At 54.6% G+C, this 23,243-nt stretch overlaps 2 protein-coding genes across 2 annotated transcripts; one reads left to right on the top strand and one right to left on the bottom strand.

The window, feature by feature from the left end:
• The first annotated feature begins 277 nt into the window (after positions 1 to 277).
• On the top strand, positions 278 to 4,557 carry Pglyrp1 (peptidoglycan recognition protein 1). Its single transcript, XM_051206996.1, has 3 exons — positions 278 to 558; positions 3,343 to 3,464; positions 4,276 to 4,557. The coding sequence occupies exons 1-3, from the start codon at positions 293 to 295 to the stop codon at positions 4,452 to 4,454; spliced, it is 567 nt and encodes a 188-aa protein (XP_051062953.1). The 5' UTR covers positions 278 to 292; the 3' UTR covers positions 4,455 to 4,557.
• A 429-nt stretch (positions 4,558 to 4,986) lies between these two features.
• Ccdc61 (coiled-coil domain containing 61) lies at positions 4,987 to 22,414 on the bottom strand. Its single transcript, XM_051207256.1, has 14 exons — positions 22,252 to 22,414; positions 17,761 to 17,919; positions 17,447 to 17,529; positions 14,095 to 14,252; positions 11,725 to 11,898; positions 7,901 to 8,111; positions 7,735 to 7,817; positions 7,135 to 7,301; positions 6,976 to 7,051; positions 6,407 to 6,549; positions 6,236 to 6,311; positions 5,993 to 6,053; positions 5,401 to 5,473; positions 4,987 to 5,266 (listed from the first exon to the last, which is right to left on the bottom strand). Exons 2-14 carry the CDS (start codon positions 17,906 to 17,908, stop codon positions 5,169 to 5,171), a joined length of 1,551 nt encoding a protein of 516 aa, XP_051063213.1. The 5' UTR covers positions 17,909 to 17,919; positions 22,252 to 22,414; the 3' UTR covers positions 4,987 to 5,168.
• Between the last annotated feature and the right edge of the window lie 829 nt (positions 22,415 to 23,243).

Here is a 23,243-nt window from a genome sequence, read left to right as displayed (position 1 = left end):
AAGGCTGGGCAGAGTTCCAAGCCTTGGAAACTCCAGAGAATCACAAAGACAGACGCCGGAATCTTCTGTGCCCTTCCCGATGAGGAAGCTTCTGCCTCCCTACCTATCCCACACGCTGAACTAAGGCCATGTCCCTGTCCCACCCTTGTCAAAAGAGGAAGCTGAGTCTAGGGTCCTCTATGCCAAGTCCGGAAGGTCCCGCCCAGATGTGAGGCAAGCCCTTCACGCCACCACCCTGCCCCAGAAGATAAAAGGGCCACCAGGGTCTGACTCACACTCAGCCCTGTGAGCCATGTCCTCCATGTCCAACACGTTGCTTGCCTGGACCCTCCTTGCCCTCCTGGGCCTGGGAGCCTCCTGCAATTTCATCGTGCCCCGCAGCGAGTGGAAGGCCCGGCCGGCTGAGTGCTCCCAGCGCCTGCAGCACCCAATCCGCTATGTGATAATCTCACACACGGCGGGCAGCACCTGCGACAGCCCGACCACCTGTGAACAGCAGGCCCGCAATGTTCAGCATTACCACATGAGCTCACTGGGCTGGTGCGACGTGGGCTACAAGTGAGTATGGAGCGGGCGGGAAGAAGTCAACCACACCGTTCCAACCCTCCTGGTGCTGGATCCCGTGTCTCCCTTGGGTGCTGGGACTTTCCTCCCTGTGTGTGTGGAGGGGGGGAGGCAGGCTTTGCTTCACACACACCAAGGTGTTCCCCCTATACTCTCATAAGGAAATTCTTTCCTAGCGGCCCAGACCTTGACAGGTAAACGCCGGGCTGACTGAGCCTTGCACCTAGCTCGGGCATCAGTGGGCATCAGTGCTGCCTGAGACCCAAGGCAGGGGGCGGGGCCCCACAGGGAAACAGTGACCCCTAATGCCAAACACGGGGGAAACTGGCAAACATATGGCCCCAAATCTACAGGCAAATGTCTTCTGTGTGCCAGAGTTCCAGATGGGGTCACTGCTAGAAGCATATCATTATAACCCTGTGTACACACACAGAAAGGCAGAAAAAGATGGGATCAGGGTGGAAATAGAATCCACAGAAAGAGGGCTTCCAGATGGCTCAGCAAGGAAAGGTGCTTGCCTGCAAGCCTAACCCGAGTAGAACTGATTATTGATAGACTAATGATTGTTCTAGTGCCTAACATGCATCACACACACACACACACACACACACACACTCACACACACATAAACTCATACACTCAAACACACACATATACACACACTCACATACACACAAATACACTCACACACTCATACACACATACACTCACACACACTCATACACTCACACACATATACACACACTCACATACACACAAATACACTCACACACACATACACACACTCACATAAACATACATACACACTCACACACACATACACACACATATACACTCACACACATACACACACTCACACAAACTCATACACTCAAACACACATACATACACACATATACACACTCAATACACACACAAATACACTCACATACACACACACACACACACACACCTTTAACAGGAAAAGGCTGTCTGCAGTAGGCATGGTGGAGATGCCTGTAATCCCAGAACTAGGGAAGCTAAAAGGATTACTGTGAGTTCAAGCCCAGCCTGGGCAACATAGCAAGATCCCATCTCTGAAAAGGGGTGGGGGTAGGGTAGGCAAAGGTGACAGAAGCCAGATCCCCAGGGGAGGGACGGCTTCATGGCTTTTATGTGACTGAGAGACTTGGGGAGCTGGGCCCCTGGAGGACACACCTATTTGTCACACCGGTTTCGGTGTTTCAGGCTGCCATACCTGGGCCTGTTTCCTGTAACTCCTAAGGCTAGGCTAGGAGCCAAATCACCTGCAGAATTTACTGGAAATACTAGTTCCCTGCCCCCCACCCCCACCCCATCCCCCACTGCTCTGCCAAACACTAGATGGTCAGATGCTTGAGATTTTAATCATTGTAAGGCTCCAACAACCAAGCTGCTGCCCGGGTTCCACAGTATCAGACAAAGGCAGAAAGCATTCTATGAGCCTCACTTCCTATGTCCGTAAATGGAGGTTTAGTTTGTTTTGTTTTGGGGTTTGTGTGCGCGCACACATGCACCTGAGCACCACGTGTGTGCAAGAGCCCTCACAGGTCAGAAGAGGGCACTGGATCCCCTGGAAGTTTGGTTACAGGCTGTGAGCCACCATGTGGGTCCTGGGAATCGAACCGTTAACCACTGAGCCTGCTCTTGACCACGCCCATCATGATGGTGGCTGAGGTTTACAGGCATCCCTATAAAACCACAGCGCATCCACCCTGGGCCACCCTGGGCCGGTGCTGCAGATGTGGACAGAGCGTCCCAAGGTGAAGCAGATGCAGGCATCAGACAATGGCTCACCTCTACCCTTGCTGCTGGTGGATCTGGTGTCTCCCTAAAGTGACAGGGCTTTTGTCCTGCCGAGGACACACCGAAATGTCCCCTACTCTTCCACTGGGAATCCTTGCAGGGACACTGAGCTGATTGAGCCTGACCCTGGGTCCCCGGGTCCCTGTCTCCTCTGAGCTGGCTTCCTAGGTGGCAGACAGGGGCTGGGATTCCAAGTCCCAGCATCCTCTGCTTCATCAGCAACTCCAGGCTGCTGACCTAACTGCAAGGCGCCCTGGGGGGGGGGGGGAACCTCCACTGTGAAATTCACAGATCTACTGTGCTAACGTTGGAAACCTCCAAAGGAGGAGATGTAGCCTCCCTCAAACTGATGCCTGAGGACCCCAAGAGCCAAGGCTGGCTGTACCAAGAACAAACCTCTCTGAAAACTCTCCTTTTATTTATTTATTTATTTATTTATTTATTTATTTATTTATATTTATTTGGCTGGGGCAGGCACATGGCACGACTTGGTGTGGAGGTCAGAGGGCAACAGAGAGAGCCGAGTTGCCAAGCTTGGCAAAGAGCAGGCTTCTGAGGGACTGGGTTTCTGAGGTTGGGACTTTGTGCAAATAAGCGGCTTCCTGGGTCCCTTGTTGTCAGCTTAGGTTGTGAGAAGACAGCAGTACCCACCTCAGGGGCTCGACAGGGAGGAGGTGAGTTCACAGGCTTGGTTCCAACCTTACCCACAATTGTCTTTGCAGTGTGGGTAGCAGTGAGATTTCTGGGCCACCCTGGATGCTGACCCTACCTCTCTGATTCTGTAGAAACTGGGGGTGGCAACTCAGATGAGGAAAAAAGGGTTTGCAGAGCTGTGCTTGGCAAGGAACAGGGGTGCCATAAACGGGTGTGGCTGCCTTCGTATTCTAGAAAATGAGTGAAGGATGTCAAAGGAAGCCCCTCCTACCCTTACCAAGCTCTGTCCCTCCTCCGCAGCTTCCTCATTGGAGAGGACGGCCACGTGTATGAAGGCCGAGGCTGGAACATCAAGGGTGACCACACAGGACCCACCTGGAACCCCATATCTATCGGCATCACCTTCATGGGCAACTACATGGGTGAGCACGCAGCGTCCTGGGCTGGGGATGGTGTGGGGAGAAGGGGGACCTATACGCTCCTGACCTCGATTTTCTCTCCGGACGTAGCTGATCAATACTAAATTAAGGATGGGGGAGGCCAGCGTGGCAGTATACAGCTATAATCCCAGCATTCCTCAGGGGGGAGCAAAAGCCTGGACGATGTAGTGAGCTCCCGCCTCAGAAAACTGAAACAGGGCTGTGGCTGCGCTCGCTGGAGAACCTGCCTAGCAGGAACAAGGCCCTGGGCTCAAACCTCGGGCGCCACACAGACAGCATGGGTGAAGACCTTAAGCCCAGCGTGGGGTAAAATCAGTTCAAGCTGATCCTTCTCAGCTACGAATGCCCAGTTCCAGGCCAGCCTGCCACAGGAACCATCTCCAACCAACCAGTTAACTTTTAAGACGTGTTTCATGGATGACAGCTATTTGTGTGGGCCGGACCCTGGGCCCTGGGAGTAGAGGAGGGTCAGGGCCGGGCAACAACAGACAGGCAGTGCAAGCTTGCTAAAGGTCTACTCTGTGCTCTGCTCTCCTTCAAGGGTTAATGGAAGTTAACTATTTTATCTCCTACCGCCCTACAGGTCGGTGCCTGATTTTCTTCCCATGAATGAGGGAACTGAGGCAGAGGGCACTTAACCAACATCCCTCACCTCTCTGCCCTGCAAACACACCCCAGTCTTCCCATGAATGAGGGAACTGAGGCAGAGGGCACTTAACCAACATCCCTCACCTCTCTGCCCTGCAAACACACCCCAGTCTAACTTTCTGTATCTTGCCCCTCCCCCTTGCAGAGCGGGTACCCCCAAAGCGGGCCTTCCGTGCCGCCTTGAACCTTCTGGAATGTGGGGTGGCTCGGGGCTTCCTGAGATCCAACTACGAAGTCAAAGGACACCGGGATGTGCAGAACACGCTCTCTCCAGGAGACCAGCTCTACGAAGTCATCCAGCGCTGGCAAAACTACCGCGAGTGAGGCCCTGTGTAGCCACCAGCCTGAACCCCTTCCCGCCACGTGCTCCATCCCCACACCATCTGTCCTCCCAGTGACCCCACCAATAAAGAGATAGCAGACCACGCTCCTGTGTGCGCCGCCCGACCCCTTCTTTGTCTCCCGCTCCCGCCCCTCCACACTCACTGGTAAGCAGAACCCAAAGGCCCAAGGCTGAAGGCACCAAGACCCCAGAGACCCTGGCTCAGAAGTGACGGCACAGCTTAGAACCTAGAGATCTCAGGTGAGAGCCCAGGGATCAATACCAAGCAGGCCCTGTGTCACCCACAGCAGCTCAGAAGAGCCAATGGGGAGGCACCATGCTGCAAGAGACCACTCCCCTGCCGTCCGGCCAGACACGGCCACTTTGCTTGCACGCCTCTGGAGACACGCAGCTCACTAGTGCCCACCTGCGTCCAGGTCACAGGCAGGACAGACACACTTTCTGGTCCTCGTTATCTGCCCACCCTCATTGCTTCCCACCCCATTCCTGCCCTTCAATCGTAAGCTAAGGGGCCAAGAGCAACCGTATTTATTTACAAAATACACATACCCTCTTCTCCTAGAATGCATTGCTGGGAGAGAGGGGAGAGCCGGGGCCCACACACCTGAGGCTCCAGGGGCACCTAGAGGTGTGGTGCGTGAGAGGGGGCACCGCCTCCACACCAGCCCCACCGACGGTACAATGGGAAGCCAGGGTCATGACCGCGTGTCCAGCCTGTTCATGTATTCTTGCAAAGCCTTCAGGCGAGCGTCTATTTCAGCCATGTCAGCTCCCTGGTACTCGGAGCTGTACTCTGTAGAAGCAGAAGTGGGTGTGTGGTGGGCAGGGGGGTACAGGAGCCAATGAACTGCCCTTGTTATCACCCCAGGGGCTTCGGGGATGCTGGGGGAGGGGAAAGGAGGGACAAACGTGGGACCCCAGGCTCACCCTTCATGGGGACCCAGCCCCCAGAACTGGCCAGGTGTCTCTGGTGATTGCTGCATTCTCGAGTGGTGGACTTCTGGTGACAAGAGAGGCCGGAAAGGGGTCAGGCAACCCCATTCCAGTCCCCCAAGGTCCATGAGGTCCTGAATCTGAGGACAGAGCCTCCTTCTGACACAAGGGGAAGCCTGAGGCGCGGAGCAGCCCAGCAAGCATCCTCAGACACACTCTAGGACAGGCTGGCAGTTTGAGGAAAGGGTGTTTTCTTCTTTTTCCTTTTGGACACAAGATCTCATATAGCCCAGGCTAGCCTCAAACTCATTCTGTAACCGAGGTAACCGAGGTTAGCTTTAACCCCGTACCGTCTACTAACTGAGCAGCATCCTAGGTCCGAATCTTAAAACAACAGGCTGTGGCCACTAAAACCTTTCTCACCAGGCCCAGGGCCCCAAACACCCTGCTTCCGGAGTCACTCTTAGAGCTCCCTCTACAATCTGGTCCCACCCAGGACAACGGAATCATATCGATGATGACTGTGGGTGGTCGCCTGTGGCTGAACACTACCCTTCCTTTCTCCCAGCCTGGGAATGATCCTCACCGTCTTGGCCCCGCTCCAGGGTGTGGGGCTGGGTGGTTTCCCACGGCCACGGCAGCGACGACTGAAAAATCAATCAAGCAATCGATCAAGGACCAGAGGACATCTCTGTCACCTCCCTCCTGACCCACCTTCGTGGTTTTAAGACCTCCAGCCTCCCGTCACCTAATTCCCGTGTAAAAGACTGTTCCCGCTCTCCCCCAGGCGCCCTTTCCAGAGGGTCCTTCCCCAGAGTACAAGTTTTACCTCCTGGAAAGGGACTCTGAAAAATCCAACTCGCTGCAGGAGCTGGCCGACGAGCAGCGGCTGCGGAAACTGTCCACTAGGGGGAGACGGAGGGCGTTAGGCTGCAGGTGGCCCGCCCAGCCCCTGCAGCGCCGCTGCCTGCCTGCCTGCCTGCCTCTCCCAGCCCGTTACCCGAGGAGCTGCGGTTCCGCGAGCGGTTGGCGGCGTCCCCTCGGCCTGTCACAGTAGTGGCGGGCCGAGTCTGGTAAGACCATGAGACGGACGGGCCGTCCCCGCTTCCTCCACTGCCCATTCGGTTCCGCTGCTGCTGCTGCCTGGGAAAGCGGAGACTGGAGGTGAGCGCCAACTAAAGGCGGGAAGGGAACAGGCCACAGCCACAGCCACAGCCACAGCCTGTGGCCCCCCAGAGGTCCCGAGGGGTGCCGACAGACCGGCGAGGGTGGGAGGAACAAGCTGTGCACCTGAGCGAGGGCTTAGCAGAGCGGCAGAACCAGGTCAGGAGGGGGCGGGCCGCGAGGGGGGGGTTGAGTGTGCAGGGGGTGCAGGGGAGGGGAGGGGGGACACGGGAGGAGATCGGAGCCGAGGAGACCCTAGAGGGTAGAGCAGCACCGCAGCGGAGGGCAGGAGGTGGGGCGGGGAGAGAAGCGGGAGCGCAGGCGTGTTAAGGTGAGGCAGGGCTTAGCTGCGGGTTGGTGAGGGGTGGGAGGAGGATGTGGGGTAAGCAGCGGGCCCTGACTTACTTCATCCTAATCTCTCTCTGCTTCTTCTCCTTGGCTTTCACAAAGGCTGTGGGGTCGAAACGGGGCGCACGACCACCTAGGCAGCGTGGGGAGGGGCTGGCTCGCACCCCGGCGCTGGCCCCTCCCGCCTCCCCACCGCAGGCCGGGGCAGCCACAGACCTGTGGGCGAGGGCGAGGGGTGTGCCGGCCGGCCGCGACCCCTGGCCCCACGGCCGCTCTCCCGCGACGACGACCGAGTGACCGCCCGGCCGCGAGACGTGGAGCGCTCCCGGGACGATGAGGCTCGCTCGTCCCGGGCTGGAACCGGCGGCAGTAGGGTGCGTCTCCTGGGCGCACCGGGTCCGCTGTCAGCCCCCACTCGCCAGCCCACCCCCTCTCTGGGGCCACACGCACCGGCCCTGCACCACCTTTCTATCGCATCTCCCCAAACACTGGCACGGGGCTCACGGCACCTTCTCAAGGCCTTTTCCAGGGGCCGCTCCCCTGCTTCCCATCACCTTCGCCAGGTCCTTCTTGGCGAGGTCTGCCTTCTAGAGCTCCCTCGCCAATCAAGGCCCGCAGATTCCTCCCAGGTTCCTCCCGCGGGGAGATCCACGGTCCCTGCGGCTCCACCCCACACCCAAACCTTCCTCCAGGCCCAGCCTAATTCTCCACCAGCCCCGCCCACCTCCCCAGTTACCTGGCTCCACCCATTCCAGCTCCTCCCCCACAAGCCCCACCCGAACCCCACCCGAGCCCCACCCGAGCCCCGCCTCTCACCCCCTTCGGTACGTGGCCAGCTCGTTGTTGAGCGTCTTCAGCCGCGCTCGCAGGCTGCGCTCCGACGCCTTCACCTCCTCGAGCTGCGGAGGGAAGCGGAGGGCGTCGGAGTCCAGACCAGACCAAGGTCCGGGGCGGCGCCCCCTCCCCGGCCCCGCACCCTCACCTCCTTGGCCAGGCGGCGGCAGTCCTGGCTGCGACGGCCCGCGGCCCTGCCCCCGAGGCCCCGCTCCTGCCTCAGCTCCATCTCCAGGCCCCGCACCAGCCCGCGCAGCGCCTCGGCCTCCTGGCGAGCCGCCCTCCCAGCCAGCGCCTCCTCTCGGGAGCGGCCCAGCTGCACCTCCAGCTCGCGCTTCTCCGACGCCAGGCGGGTCACCCTGAGAAGGGGGAGAGGACCCGGGCACCGTGAGCCCCTTCTAACTGCTCCACGGGAAGCAGTCCCCGAGGGCCCCCCTCTCCTGGAAGGATGCACATCTGTCCTAGCCAAGGCTCGAGATGCCTGCTGCAAGCCTAGCCCTATACTGTCCTTGTCCCCACCTCCAAGACTTTCCCAGCCAGATCTGTACCAGACAGAAACAACTGATTAGGTTGCTATCCTGCTAACGACCCTTAAGGAAACACCACGTACGCGAGGTTTTTCCTTCCTGGGGTTCATAAATAGCAAGAAGCGAAGGTAACCAAGTGTCCACGGGCAGAACTAACTCAGTTTCCATGGCTCACACACAGTGGCATGCTGCCATGAAAATGAATGATTGAGGGCTGGTTTTCACTCATTTAAACAATGCAGAATATATTTACCAAGTTCCTTTAAAGAAAAAATAAAGAAATGGGAGGAGTTATAAATTAGCTATGTATGCTCATATTTTTAAAAACACAGACTACATGAAAAACTTTCAGGAGGAGGAGGGAGTGGAGGAGCAGGGGAGAGGGACCAGACGGAGAAAACGGACCTCCGTGGGTGCCCCCTTTCAGCTCTGACCTGGAACTATGAAAACAATTTATGTAGAGACTCTGGCTATATTGTCCAGGCTGAGCTTGGATTTCTAAGTTCAAGTGATCCTCCTGTTTCAGGATCTATCACCAGAGTCAGGGGGACAGGGTGGTCAGCAGGCTCCAAGACATGTAACGTGTATCACAGGAGGAATAAACCTGCAGGGTTATATGTGACTAAAGCAGAGGTTTAGCAGGCGGGACACAGAGCTGCAGACCGAAAGAGGCTGCACAGAAATCTAACCTAAAAGTCTCATTTGTGTTTGAATTGGCATTATCTGGGATAAATAATAATAATAATAATAACTATTAGTAACCTTGGAAACTATGACTTTTCAGCATCAAGAAAACAGGGTGTAAAATCAAGGAGAAAGTAAGAACAGACAGTATATTCTCTTTCTAAAAATGTTCCTTTCTTCAGGCTCTTTTCACTAAGAAAAAAATGCTAAATGCAACATTAGCCCAATGACAGTGAGCACTTGTAATGACAGCTCATGCAGCTAACATTAGCTCCAGATAAAAGAAATGAAACGTCTTGGAGAAATAGTGGTAGAGCCCCTGCCTAGAATCCCCCAGTGAGGGGCTGGGGTGTGGCTCAGTGGTAGAGCCCCTGCCTAGAATCCCCCCCCCAGTGAGAGTATAGCTCAGTGGTAGAACAGTTGTCTAGCATACACAAGCTCTGGGTTCCACAACTGGCACATAAAAAGCAAGAAAAGATTACTGTGGCCCTTCTAAAAGAATATAGAACCCAAAATGAACAATTCCACAAGGCCAAAGACAACACTAACATGCAAACAAAACCTGTTGCAATGAATGGATTAGATCACATCTGTGGTGAACTGAACACTGGCCCCCACATGCCCAGATATATCCAAGGCCTTCTCTTAGTACCTGTGACTGTTCCACTATTGAGCAAAAAAAAGGACTTTTACAGATCTGATATGGGTAGTGAGATAAAATGACTCTCCTGAATCATCAGGGCAGGCCCTAATCATAATTACAAGCCAAAGGACAGAAGCCACTACCACTAGGTGCTGGACAGGCAAGGAAGGGACCCTCTCAGGCACCGGCCTCCAGAGGGAGACAGAATACACTTCCAGTGGCTTCCCTTTGGCTGTTTTAACTTTTATTGCATTTATTCATTTGTGTGTACACACATAGACACTGCTCATGCCATGGCATTCATGTGGAGGTCAGAGGGCAACTAGTGGAAATTGGTTCTCCCCTTCCACCAGGGGTGACCCAGAGATTGGACTCTGGTCAGCAGGCTGCACAGTAAAACCCTGCCTCAGACAAGGGGGAGGGGGAGGGAACGAGGGGAGAAGACAAGCAAAACATGGGGTGCGCATCTACCTGGTAAACACATAAAAATCGTTTGTTTAAAAAAAATAGGTACACTCTGTCTCTCTCTCTCTCTTTCTCACACACACACACACACACACACACACACACACACACACCCCGAGCAAAGCATGCCTATAATCCCACTCCCCATCACGCCCTTCCGGCCCCAGCCGCTGTAGAGCTGGCACTTGCTGGAATGGCCCTCCCCTTCTGCCTGGACACTGCCCTATGGGGCAGCCTCCTCCTGTGGAGTTCCTCGTCGGGAGGAGGTGACACATGTGCTGGAAGCCTGGTCCATGTAGCAAGCCCCTGTCTCCAAGAGAAGGAGGGGGAGGCAGAGAGGGCTAGACAGCCTTACCAGATGTGTGCCGGGGTACAGGTCGCCACCTTGTGGCCAGTCTTGGAGATGCACACAGATGTGGCTTGGACAGAGGATAAGTTCCTCAGCCTCCACTGTGCCCTCCCCTCCACCTCTGGCCAGCAGCGACCATGGCTCCTGCTGCCCAGTGTTCTCCCTGAGTGGGAGAAGGCCATTCCTCTCTGGCAGCATTTGGCACCCAGTCTGGGCTGGCACCTCCAGCAATGCAGGAGAACTGGCTACATCCACAGTCTAGCCTGGCCACACCACATATTCACTGAGCCCTGGAAGTCATGGTGATGACAGAAATGTCTGTCTCGTAGGGTTCTGTGAGGATAAGCACACGGCACGTGTGCGTGCGTGCGCGCGCACACACACACACAAATACATCGCAAAATCTGAAAAGGAGCAATGTGCAACTGGAACTTGCTTGGCTAGCATACGTGATGCTCCGGGCTCAATCCCAGCACTATGTAAAGCAAGTCTGGTGGCCCGTGCCTACACACCCAAGGACACCCAGGACCCAGAAGAAGGGGGGCCAGAAGTTCAAGGCCACCCTTGACTACACAGTGTTTGAGGCCAGTCTCGGGCAGATGAGGGCTTGTCTCAAAAGTGAAGGAAGGAAGGAAGAAGGGAGGGAGGAAGAAGGGAGGGAGGGAGGGAGGAAGGAGGGAAGGGCCCAGCGAGATGGCTCAGCGGGTAAGGGTGCTTGCCACTCAAGGATACAAGCCTGACAACCTGAGTTTGATCCCTGGAAGCCATGTAAAGTGGAAGGAGAGAAGCGACTCCTCAGTTGTCCTCTGACCTCCACACACGTGCCATGGTGTGTACACACATGTATACACACACACAACATGCATCTGATACAGTAACATTTAATTTTTTGAGACCGAATCCCTGCCTACGGATGACAGAACACAACAGGAGTCGGGAAGCTCGGAGGAAGCCTTCGGTCTGGTCTTTCTGCGCTCACCCACAGCTAAGGACTTCGCATATGCCTAGAACACGCTTCCTTAACTCCTAGGTCACATCTCTCTTTGGGCCTCCTCCTGTCTCATCCACACCCTATAACATACTCTCAGGTGGTTGCTGATTAACGTCCATTCCCCGCCCGCCCTTCCGGCCTATTTGACATGGCCTTGCTGATGATGCTCCTGCTTCTCAGGTCTTTCTGGGACCCCCTGCCCAGAACCCAACAAAAGGCAGAGAGGCGGGGCTCAGAAGGAAAAGGGCAAATGCATGATGGGCAGTGCCTATCGCGTCCACCACCCCCACCCCACCACACTCCCCAGACTCACTGCTCCCTCAGGTGCCAGATCTCTGCCTCCCGAGTGTCCCGAGTGTTCCGCGTGTCCTGGCCACCATCCATCCCTCGTAGGCGGCCCAGCTCCTCCTTCAGTGAGCGGATGATGCCCTGCAGGACCACGGGGTCCGGCTTGCCCTGGTACGGGAGGGGCAGCGGGTAGTGAATCCTGAGAGAGGGGATCAGAACCGCGGCATCTCAGAGGCCAAGCTCCACCCGAGGGCACCGGTCTGTGCACCAAGGAGCACAAGCACGCATGGTCCCCAAAAGCTTGTGCCTTGGCCACGCTGACCTAGAACTCAGAGATCCACCTGCCTCTGCCTCCCAAGTGCTAGGAAAGCGGTTGGTTCTAGGCTCTTTGTCCAAAAACTACCCTACCAGTCAGTCATGCCCATGCCCAGACACCTCTGAGCTTCTGCCTCCAGGATTCCGAGGGCACCGGGCTTGACAGGACCGTGCAGTGTCGACTGACTGTTGTGTCACACCTGCAGGGGAGGCACTGGCATGTGACCTCTGCAGGAAGCGCCATTTTTAAGCACAACTAACCCAGACTCTACCCTGGGAGACACCAGATGGCCTGGGCTGAGTCAGCCCTGGGCTGGGGCCGCTACAGGATGCCTTCCAAGCACAGCTCCTATAGAGTTGCTAACTTCCCACTTGCCAGCCCTGACACCAGGACAGACAGACCCGGTTGCCCAGCTACTCAAGAGCCATTCCTGGCCAGGTATGGTGGCTCCAGCCTGTAATTCCAATACCCAGGAGGCAGAGGCAGGCAGATCTCCTAGTTCCAGGGCAGCCTGATCTACAAAGGGAGTTCCAGAACAGCCAGGGCTACACAGAGAAACCCTGTCCTGAAAAAACAAAATAAATAAATAAATACATAACATAAAGCAGATAGAGCAGAACAGAGAATGATTGGAGATGGCTCAACTTGATGTTCTTACAGAGGACCCAGGTTCAATTCCCAGCACCCACAGCTATAATTCCAGTACCAGGGGATCCCAGAGGCCCTCTTCTGGCCTCTGCAGGCACTACAAGTAAAACACACATACACATAAAGTTTTTTAAAAAAAAAAAAATTTAAAGGGGGTGGAGGGCTGGAGAGATTGCCCAGTAGTTAAAGAGCACTGGCTGCTCTTCCAGAGGACCTGGGTTCAATTCCCAGCACCCACATAGCAGCTCACAACTATTCCGGGGGATCTGACATCAATGCATATAAAATAAAAGTTAAATAAATTTAAACAACTAAAATAAAAAGTTAAAGGTTAACAGACTAAAGGGAAAGGGCTTGAGAGAGGAGTCCACAGTTCAGAGCGCTAGCTGCTCTTACAGCGAGCCGCCTGGGGTTCAGCTCCCAGCATATGAGCACACTTCTAAACCAGTCATACGGGAAATCTGTTGATTCCCGCTCCTTTTCTTCCTACTTTAATAAAGATGCAATGCCTAGAGGTCCAGCAGCTATTCTGTGACCATGAAGAGATAAAGACAGGATTTAAGGGGGGGACTGGCAACATATTAAACATACAAAGATCTTAAAAATAAAAAACCACATATGTACACAAAAAGAAAGAACATCCCTTAGCCAAGTATGGCGGTACAAGCTGGTAATCGCCAGTACTTGGAAGGCTGAGGCAGGAGGATTCCCACCAAGGTCAGTCTGGGCTACGTGATGAGTTCTAAATAAGCCAATGCTACAAAAGAAGACCATACCCCAAGACTAAAAATAACAATTTAAAAGCCAGCCAAGGAGATGCACACTTGTAATCTCAATACTTGAGAAGCTGAGGTAGGAGGAATGTCATCAGTTGTGAGTTCTAAACCAGCCTGGGCAAAAAGTCACGCCTTTAATCCCAGCACTCGAGAGGCAGAGACAAGCAGATTTCTCTGAGTTCAGACCTAGCCTGAGCTACAAAGTGAGTTCCAGGACAGTCAGGGCTACATAAAGACAAAAAAACCAAAAAATTCCAGCACTCAGGAGGCAGAGGCAGGCGGATCTTTGTGAGTTCGAAGGCAGTCTGGTGGTCTACAGAGTGAGTTCCAGGACAGGCTCCAAAGCTACAGAGAGGAACCCTCGGGGGGAGAACTAAACACAAAGATCTGTTTGGAGGTCTGGCTATGTGACAAACCATTATGTCTAAAGCACTTGGAGATGGAGCTGTGGCAGAGTACTTGCCCTGGGTTCAACTACACAAAGGAAATAACCAGGTGCCAGCAATGATCTTCTGCCAGTTGTAGCCAGTCACAACAGTAAAACGACTCAGTCTACAGATTGTGCAGGTGACGTAAATGCATCTCGGCCAGCTGGCCCTGGGGGCTCCCCCACCCTGCCCACTGGCCTGGGCCCTCAGCCAGCCGCTGTGCCCACCTGTCAAACTCCACGGAATAGATGAGGATGAGGTAGCGCTTGGAGTTGAGCTGTGCTGACCTGGGGGCCATGGCGCCCGGGCGGCCCCCCAGCTTGCGGCTCCGCAGGGACTCCAGGTCTGTATAGGTGAGCAGGTCCAGGGTGACAGACTCGCTGCTCTGTGGGAGAGGAGGAAGGGAAGTGCCAAGCATGTCCACCGCGCCCTCTCACTCGCCTGCCGTGTCAGGGCTCAGGGCTCCTGAGCGTCCCAACAGGGAGGCTGGCGGTCATGACGCTGACCGTGACTGGAGGGATACACTAGACAGAGCCTAAGTTCTCAAGCACCACAGCCCTACAGCTTCCAGCATTATCAGAGACCTACAGGCTCTGACCTACATGACCGCAGTGATCTTTATAAGAGCGACAACACGTGCCCTTGCCACCACGCAGACGGTCACACCAACGAGGCCAAAGTGAACGCAACAGACAACCCTTAGTAGAAGTTTAGCCAGTGGCTTGGCATGGTGGCACATGCCTGTCGTTCCAGCACTGGGGAAGTGGCCAAACAAGGACCAGGAGTCAAGGCCATCTTCAGCCACACAGCAAGTTCTAGGCCAGCCTGGGTACATGGGATAAAAGAAAGGAAAGGGGAAAGGGAAGGAGGACTGGAGGGAGGAGTAAGGAAGGGATCGAGCCAGTGGTAGCACAAGATGAAATGGGCCAACACGAGTTTCCTGAGTAACGCACAGACAGGCACTTCCCACGAGGGCAAGGCACAGCACCATGGAGTGTGCAGACGCCCATCCACGGAACGTGTAAAACACACCATGGAGTGTGCAGACGCCCATCCACGGAGAGTGCATCAGTGAGTTCCTGTGCGTTTTGGGGTTGGGCTATTTTTTATTTTTTCTAGTTTTTGGGGGGATAGGGTCATATGTAACCCAGGCTGGCCTCAAACTCGCCATGTAGCCAAGGATGATCCTCCCGCCTCTACCACCCTAGGGCAGGCCCCACCTGGCAGCTACACCTGCCCAGGCTTGGCATGCTAGCACAGAAGCGCTCTCCACTCTCAGGGAAACGCTGCTCAGGGGGCTTTGGGGAGTGATGGCTCAGCGGTTAAAAGTGTATGCTCTTGTGGAGGGCCTGAGTTCGACTCCCAGCACCCACATCAGGCGGCCCACTGTTTGTTACAGACTATTATAAGCCCCCTGGTGTCGGTGCTAGGACCCAACCTATGTCCTTTGCAAGAGGAGCAAGTTCTCTTAAGCAGTGACGCCCCTGTGGCTGAATTCTCAGGAACTCCTGGGGCTGGGGCTGGGGCTGGGGCTGGGGCTGGGGCTGGGGCTGGGGCTGGGGCTGGGGCTGGGGCTTGGGCTCAGTCGGTAGCATGCTTGCCCAGCACAGAGCCCTGGCCCCACCCCAGCACCACATACAGGCCACCAAATGCTGCCTAGAACCCTGGTACTGAAAGACAGAAGCAAGAGGATAAGGAGTTCAGAGTCATCCCTGGCTACAAAGTGAGCTCAAGGGGTTCCAGGGCAGCCTGGGCTACATGAAACAATGTCTCAATAAATAAATAAATGGTTCAAAATTCTTTTAAAAAAATGTATGAACTACATCTCAGGTCCTCCTACAGCAAGTGCTCTTAACCACTAAGCCATATCCCCAGCACCCCTCAACACTTGCTTTGTTTAGCTTTGTCTGAGATAAGGTCTCAGTCTCCTTGTAGCTGTGCTGGTTTGAATGGAGCGGGTGCAGCCTCGTTGGAGACGTGTGTGGCTGTGGAAGGGGGGTGCTTTGAGGTTTCTCATGCTCAGGATGTGCCCAGTGTGTCAGACCATTTCCTGTGGCCGGCAAGATGCAGGGCTCTCAGCTGCTCCAGCACATCCGCCTGCACGATGCCATGCATGTGCCCCATCATGATGCCAATAGACTGAGCCTCTGAAACTGTAAGTGAGCCACGCCAATTAGATGTTTTCACTGTAAGAGTTGGCATGCATTGCTGGTGGGAGTGCAAACTTGTACAGCCACTGTGGAAACCAGTATGGCGATTTCTCAGAAAATTAGGGATCAACCTACCTCAAGACCCTGCAATACCACACCCAAAGGAGGCATATTCACTCCATAGGGACATGTGCTCAACTATGTTCATAGCAGCATTATTTGTAATAGCAAGAACCTGGAAGCAATCTAGGTGCCCCTCAACTGAAGAATGGATATAGAAAACATGGTACATTTACACATTGAAGTACTACTCAACGGTAAGAAACAATGACATTCTAAAATTTGCAGGCAAATGGACAGAACTAGAAAAAAACCATCCTGAGTGAGGTAACCCAAAACCAGAAAGACAAATATAGTGTGTACTGACTCATAAGTGGATACCACACATAAAGTGAAAGATACCCAGCCTTCAATCCAGAAAAGTTAGAATGCTTTTCCAGAAACAGATGGAAGCAGATGCAGAAATCCACAACTAACCAATGGGCTGAGCTCCTGGAGTACAATCGAAGTGAGGGAGGAGAGATAATGTGAACAAAGGAGTCAAGACCATGATGAGGAAACCCACAGAATCAGCTGACCTGAGCTAGCCAGAGATCAATGACTCAGGTCTGACAGATGGGGAACCTGCATAAGACTGAACTAGAGTCCCTGAAGAGAGGTGACAATGGTGTGGCTGGGACAATGTATGAGGCCACCGGCAGTGGGCCCAAGATCTAACTCTAATGCACAGACTGACTTAGTGGAGCCCATGCTGTATGGAGAGATAGCTTGTCAGCCTAGACACAGGGGTGTGGGGTGGGGAGGTGCCTTGTCCCGCCTCAGTGAGATGATGGGACAGACTTCCTAGGGGAGGTCTTACTCTCTCCAAGGAACAGATGGGAGTTGGGGGGGGGGGTGAGGAGTGGAGGGAGCAGGAAGAGAGGAGGGCGAGGGAACTGTAAAATATAAATTAATAAAAAAAAATTAAGTAAAAAACAGAGTTGGCATGGCCATGGTCTCTCTTCACAGCAATAGAAACCCTGAGATAGTAGCCAAGGGTGACTTTGAACCTCTCATCGTTCAGCCTCCACCACTTAAGTTCTGGGATTGCGGACATACACCACCACACCCAGATCATGAGATGCTAGTGATCCAATCGGGGGCTTTGAACACTAAGCAAGCACTCCAGCATGGAGCCACACCCCCAGCCCTACGATCTCAATTTTCTATGTGAGGCTGTCACCAGAATCATAACTGACCACTGGTGTATGCAGAAGCAGCTCTCTCTCAAGGCCGGACATCCTGCACACGTGAGGAAGCCATCCACAGCCAACACCCCAAACTCTGGGCAACAGAGACCTCCCAGCCCCTGAAGGCCCCACCCACATACCTGGGTGAGGGCTGACTCCAGCATGTTACAGAAAATGCTAAACTGTTTGAAGTTCCCCGTCTTGTGAGTCAAATCTTCAATGACTGGGTAGGGAGAAAAGTTCCTCCTGAGATCAGACCACTTACCCAGCCCAAAGGTGATCCGCTCAAGTGCCCCAGCCCCACCCATTGCCCCCACCCCCTCCCACTGCCTCTGGCTACATCAGTGGGGCCTGTGCCCCTGCCCTGCCTTGGGCAGCTTCATAAGCGGCCCTGGCTTTGGGTTGGCTGACCTCAGGAGGAGAGGAGGGGACCCACCCCAGCCGGCACACTCACAGCTGGCATCAAACTCTCCTCGCCACTGGTCAGCCGTCATCCGGTCCTCCACCTCCAGCTCCAGCACCTGCCCCGAAACCACCACCCGCACGGCATGCTCCACGCCACGGAAGATGTAGTCCACCTGCAGGCCAGCCGGCTGGTCCATGGCCAGAGTCCCTGAAGAGGGGGATGAAACAGACCTGGAGATGCACGCCAGAAGACTGGAGTCACAGGCTGTTGTGAGCCACCATGTGGGAGCTGGGAACTGAACCCGGGTTCTCTGGAAGAGCAGCCAGTGCCCTTTACCACTGGACCATCTCTCCAGCATCTCTCCAGCCCCTCAACCTTGGTCTTTCTGTGACTGGGTCTCAGTCAGTAGTCCAGTCTGGAACAGAACTTTCGGTTCTCCCTACTCAGCCTCCCAAGTGCTGGGATTGCCACGCCCAGCACGGGTCTTTGTGCTTTTTTTTTTTTTTTTTTTTTTTTGTGCTATTACCCAGTTTAATCCTAACAGCTCTGTGAAGAAGGTGTCTTTTTTTAAACTCATCTTTCAGAGGAGGAAGAAGGCGCAGAGGTAAGACCTTCGGAGGTAAGAAATACAAGCAACAGTTCCAGGCCAGCCGAGGCTGCATAACAAGACCCCGGAACAAACAAAGCACAGCAACACCACACAGCTCCCGCTTGGGGATTTTGGTGGCGATGGTGGTTTGTGTTTTGGCTGTGGTTTAGTTTGGTTTGGTTTGGGTACAGAAGTTTTGGGGGAACACAATGCAGCCCATGCTGGCTTAGTATTCACGTTTCTGGAACGTTTTAGAAGACTCTATAAAATCTACAAGACACTACCGATGATGCTCCCGCTTTCTACTTCTGAAGCCTGGAGTATCATCGGTTTCTGTGGTGCCCTTTCTAACTTGACCCACAATCCAGTGCCAGTGTCCCGGCCCCACCCACAGGCCCCACCCCTCAGCTCCGCAGACCAATCAGGGCTACCACAGCACAAGGCTGCCACCACAGCGCGGTTACTAGGGCACAGGAGGTGAACCGCCTGGGAAACTGTGCTCAAGGCACCGCCTTCCTTGTCCCCATTGCCAATCTGGCCGCTCCTGCACCCTATACCGCCTGGGCCCACGTCCCTGCCCAGGAGCCTGCGCCCACTCCCACCCACCACCGAGGTCCCAGACATTCAACCTCTGAATAACAGGACTAAAATCTACTCTCCCCCAATGCACCCCTCCCCGCCTCAACGTCCCTTAGAGCCTTAGAAACTGTCCCTTAGCTATGGCCAGGCATGACCCAATGAACCCCACACTCCTCCTCCCTTTGTCTCAGAACGCCCTTCCTGGCAGACCTCCACTTCCTTGTGCTGCCTCGTGCAGGGCGGGAACCAGGCCCTCTCTCTGCAAAGATCCGTATTCCATCCTATTCTCCCTGCTTGAGGCCGGACACACACACACACACCAGTACAGTGCCTCTCCTACATCGGCCCCACCTCCACATTCTCCAAGGGCCCCGCCCCCTGCATTTCTATCTGAATTGTCATGCCCCCCCTCATTTATTCTGTTTCAAGCCTGCCCGCATGTTCACGGTAGCCCACACACACCACTTTCCCCGTGTCCCATCTCCCCCATATTCAATTGGATTCCGCCCAGACTGAACCTAACACCTCCACACACATTTTCCCGCCTCTCTTCCCTTGGACAGCCCTCGATCGAGTCTTCCTCACTCCCTCCAGACCCCCTCCCTCTACCCGCTCACTCCATCCTTGCTAAGGAACCCACAGCTCATCCTGGAGGCTGACCCAGCCTGCCCAAGTCTCTCCTGGTTCCCCTTCTTCTACTCACCTCCTGACCAGCATCCCAGCATCCCAGCATCCCAGCATGGAGGATCCGCCCTCACCAGCCCTTGATGCCTTGTCCCAACTCTACACACACACCGGGAGCACCCCAGTGACCTGCTCCCTCCACAGCTGCAGGACAATGAGGTCGTCCTCAAAATCCCCCAGCCTCCAGCCCTCTCCTCACCGTTCACTAAGGGAATCCCAACTCCCTTCCCAGGACTACGTCACTGCCCCTGGCTCCTCCTCCCAAACTGTGCTCCAAAATTTCACCTCAGCGCAGGTGAAAGAACCATCCTCCACGCTGGGCTCACCTAAGAGCCATCCACACGACCACACCACACCATCAACCACCATGGACAAATCACTGTCCCGGCCCGCCCTGGGCTGTCCGCACACCAACCACCTCATAACAGACCCATCTCTAGCCTAACTGAGCTCTCATGGGAACGCACACACTGTGACACATGGCCCGACTCCCACCCCAGGCTGAGTTGGCCTCCCAGACCCTGGATGAATATGAGCTAGCCAGAGCTCCCTCCTCCTTCACCCCTGCCCTTCCCCAACACTCGCTGCAGCCTTCCACTGCACCCCCCCCCCATATAACAACAAAAGCCATTTAGGCCATTGAACATGCTTTCTCTGCCTTCTGCTAGAATCAAGTATAGGACACCCCACAATCTAGACCACTACAGCACACCATGGAATTCCCCAACACACCCAGGGTGTCCCCAAAACACACTTACCAATGTCTCACCCTAATTCTGCTCTCTGGTAGATAATACAATCATCCCCCAGTTTACAGACCATGAAACTGAGGCTCCTATAGCTAGCCACAGCACTATCTGGCTATGCATCCCAACACACACACACACACACACCTCCCAAAGTTCTGCTGGCACAGACTCACTCTTGACTCACTCTCATGGCTCACACCTTACAATCAGAGCTGCAGGGGGACATCAAGGAACAATGTCTTGCCACTGGAGCACATACAAGGTCATTCCTGTCACTCTCCAGTCTCAGCTCAAAGGCCCCTGGGGGCGATACAATGTGTCCAGCTTACTGCTGCACCTCACTCCACTGCCAGGAAGGAGGCCCTCCCCGTGCCCCAGCCCACCTTCCACCGTGGGGAGACCAGAGGAAGGGTAGTTCATTCTAGCATGGTAACCTATGTGCTCTTCAAGAGCACAATGGAGCCACACGGAGCCCAACACGAGTGGGCAGATCTGAGAAGCACAAAGGGCATAACTGATGGCGGAGGGCCTCTGTATATAGGTTTCTCTTTTTAGTCGATAAATAACACTGATTGGCCAGTAGCCAGGCAGGAATGATATAGGCGGAGGTACCAGACAAGGAGAATTCTGGGGAGAGGAAGGCAGAGAGAAGCCTCGAGAGAGGCGCCACGTAGCTACCGGGTAGATAGGACGGGCCAGGTGTTCTCTAGTAAGATAAGGCCATGTAGAAATACACAGATTAATAGTTATGGGTTAATAATTAAGAGAGAGCTAGCCAGTAAGAAGCCTGAGCCATCAGCCAGACCATTTATAAATAATGTAAGTCTCTGTGTGTTTGTTTGGGGCTAAACGGCTGTGGGACCAGGTGAGACAGAACCTCCGCCTATGTACAACAGGACCTAGTGGCTATGGCAGAGACCGAGGAAAACCAGGTGACCAGACTGGCAGTCAGCAAGGGCTCATGACGTTCCTGTCTGAACTGAGACCTGAAGGGAGGAGACGGGAAGTCGCTCAGACATCTGAGGGAAGCCACTGCAGATGGAACGGGACCCCAGTAGCACCGGCACGGGGCTAACAGAAGGACCACACTCCTGGTCCTCCTGCCTCCGTCCCCCGAGTTCTGGGATTGCAGGGGCTCGCCAGAGCTGGGGATCAAACCCAGGGATGGCTTCACACAAACTAGGCAAGCATCCATCGTCAACCTCACTGTTTTGAGATAGGATCTCACCATGTAGCCCAGGCTGGCTTTAAACGCACAATCTTCCTATCTTGGACTCTGGTGTGCTAGGATTATTAACAGGCAGTACCACCAACATCGGTCCTGGGTGATAATTTACTTTCCAGAGTGGGGGCGGGGAGACACAGTATGTATGTGTGTGCAAACCTTGAGAGCTGAGCTTGACCCCTAGGACCCAGGGTCTAAGGTGGAAGAGGAGAAGCAACTCCACAAGGTTGTCCTCTGACCTCCACACCCATCGCGTGATATGAATCCCCCTCCGCCAACACACACAATAGTTCCTACGCGTTCGAGGCCAGCCTGCTCTATACTAGGCTCCAGGCCACGCAGGGCTACACAGTGAGCCCCTGTCTCAAAATCAAAACAAAAACTTTATTCTTGGGCATGGCTGTAGCTCAACAGTACTGGGATAACCCTTGACTAGCATGCACAAGGCTGGGTTTGATATCGAGCATCACAAAAAAAAAAAAAAAAAAAAAAAGCGGAGAGTTAAAATATCTTGCTCAGAGCCTGCCTGCACACTGGGGAAATCTCTTATCCGCGCAGGACACACCCCTCAACCCTGGAGAGCTCCTGCCCTCTGTCCTCACCTGACCCCCACCCTCCAACCCGCAACAAGTTCAGAACCCACGGCACCGCGGGGAACCCCCCCCCCGTCTTCCACCCCGCGTGGAGTTAATGCATGCATAATAATGCTCTACCTCACAAGCTCCGGCGCAGTATTCGACAGGGGACCTCTATGTTCTAGCCGCGTGTCTAATGCGAGTGACCACACGGCGCATTAAAGACCCTGTGAAATCTCCAGCTTGCACGGGCCCGGCGCGCACCTGTGCGAAAGTGGCGCTGCGGGGTCCCCCTGCCCACGTCCGGCGCCCGCACCCGTACCCCTGATGCCGCCGCTCGCCTTCCCCGACGGAGTCCCCCCTCTTCACGAGCGGTTCAACCGCCGAAGTTTCAGCCCCGCCCCAGATCCGGCCTTCTCACTTCTGATTGGCTTGACCTTGCCGGCAGCCAAGTTTCCATAAGTCAAAACTGACGCCCGTCACTCTGCCCCGCCCCAACGGGAGAACCCGCCTCCCCGAGCTTGCTATTCGGGAGAAGCGTTCCTAACCGGGGTGCAGGGAGAACGCCCGGCGTCTGTCCTCTTTCTGATGATTATTGGCTAGACATCCTGCCAATCATAGAGAAAGGGGTGGGTCCTGGAGTGGGCGGAGGGAGGATCCCGGAAGTAACGTCTTGACTCCGCCTATCACGCCCCTCCTTCCCTAGCGTCACGGCAGGTCACGCCCACAGGGAAGGGAGAGGCTGCACAGAGGAAGATCCTGGCTCCGAAGATGTTCTCCACTCTAAGGACAAATCTAGATTTTTTATTTTTTTTAAGCGTTCAGTGTATGCTTAAGCCTACCCTGATCACTTTAATATGTTAGTGCATGATGTGTTGGTGTTTTTGACACAGAAATTCAAGTAGCCCAACATCCTTGAACTCCTGATCCTCCTGCCTCCACTTCCCCCATCCTGGGATCACAGGAGTTATGGCACCATGCCCGGCGTGCCGTTGACTTCAGTAAAGCTCAAACAACACAGCAAAGTAAGCATTGCTTTTAAATTTTTAATGTTTTTAGATTTATTTATTTTATGTGTATGAGTTTTGTGCCTGCTTGCATGTCTTTACACCGCGCGTGTGCCTGGTGCC

The sequence above is a fragment of the Phodopus roborovskii genome, unplaced genomic scaffold (genome assembly GCF_943737965.1).
Source record: "Phodopus roborovskii unplaced genomic scaffold, PHOROB, whole genome shotgun sequence".
Taxonomy (NCBI): domain Eukaryota; kingdom Metazoa; phylum Chordata; class Mammalia; order Rodentia; family Cricetidae; genus Phodopus; species Phodopus roborovskii.
Note: the sequence above shows the minus strand (reverse complement) of the source record. Positions and strands in the feature narration are given on the sequence as shown.

Bases quoted from the DNA above. Each gene is read 5' to 3' on its own strand.
- Pglyrp1 (XM_051206996.1), top strand. From the start codon at position 293: ATGTCCTCCATGTCCAACACGTTGCTTGCCTGGACCCTCCTTGCCCTC. The intron at 559-3,342 runs GTGAGTATGGAG...CCTCCTCCGCAG, and splicing joins TGGTGCGACGTGGGCTACAA to CTTCCTCATTGGAGAGGACG. The intron at 3,465-4,275 runs GTGAGCACGCAG...TCCCCCTTGCAG, and splicing joins CTTCATGGGCAACTACATGG to AGCGGGTACCCCCAAAGCGG.
- Ccdc61 (XM_051207256.1), bottom strand. From the start codon at position 17,908: ATGGACCAGCCGGCTGGCCTGCAGGTGGACTACATCTTCCGTGGCGTG. The intron at 7,052-7,134 runs GTCTGTGGCTGC...CACGCTGCCTAG, and splicing joins CCCCTCGCCCTCGCCCACAG to GTGGTCGTGCGCCCCGTTTC. The intron at 5,474-5,992 runs GTGAGGATCATT...TCTTGTCACCAG, and splicing joins CCTGGAGCGGGGCCAAGACG to AAGTCCACCACTCGAGAATG.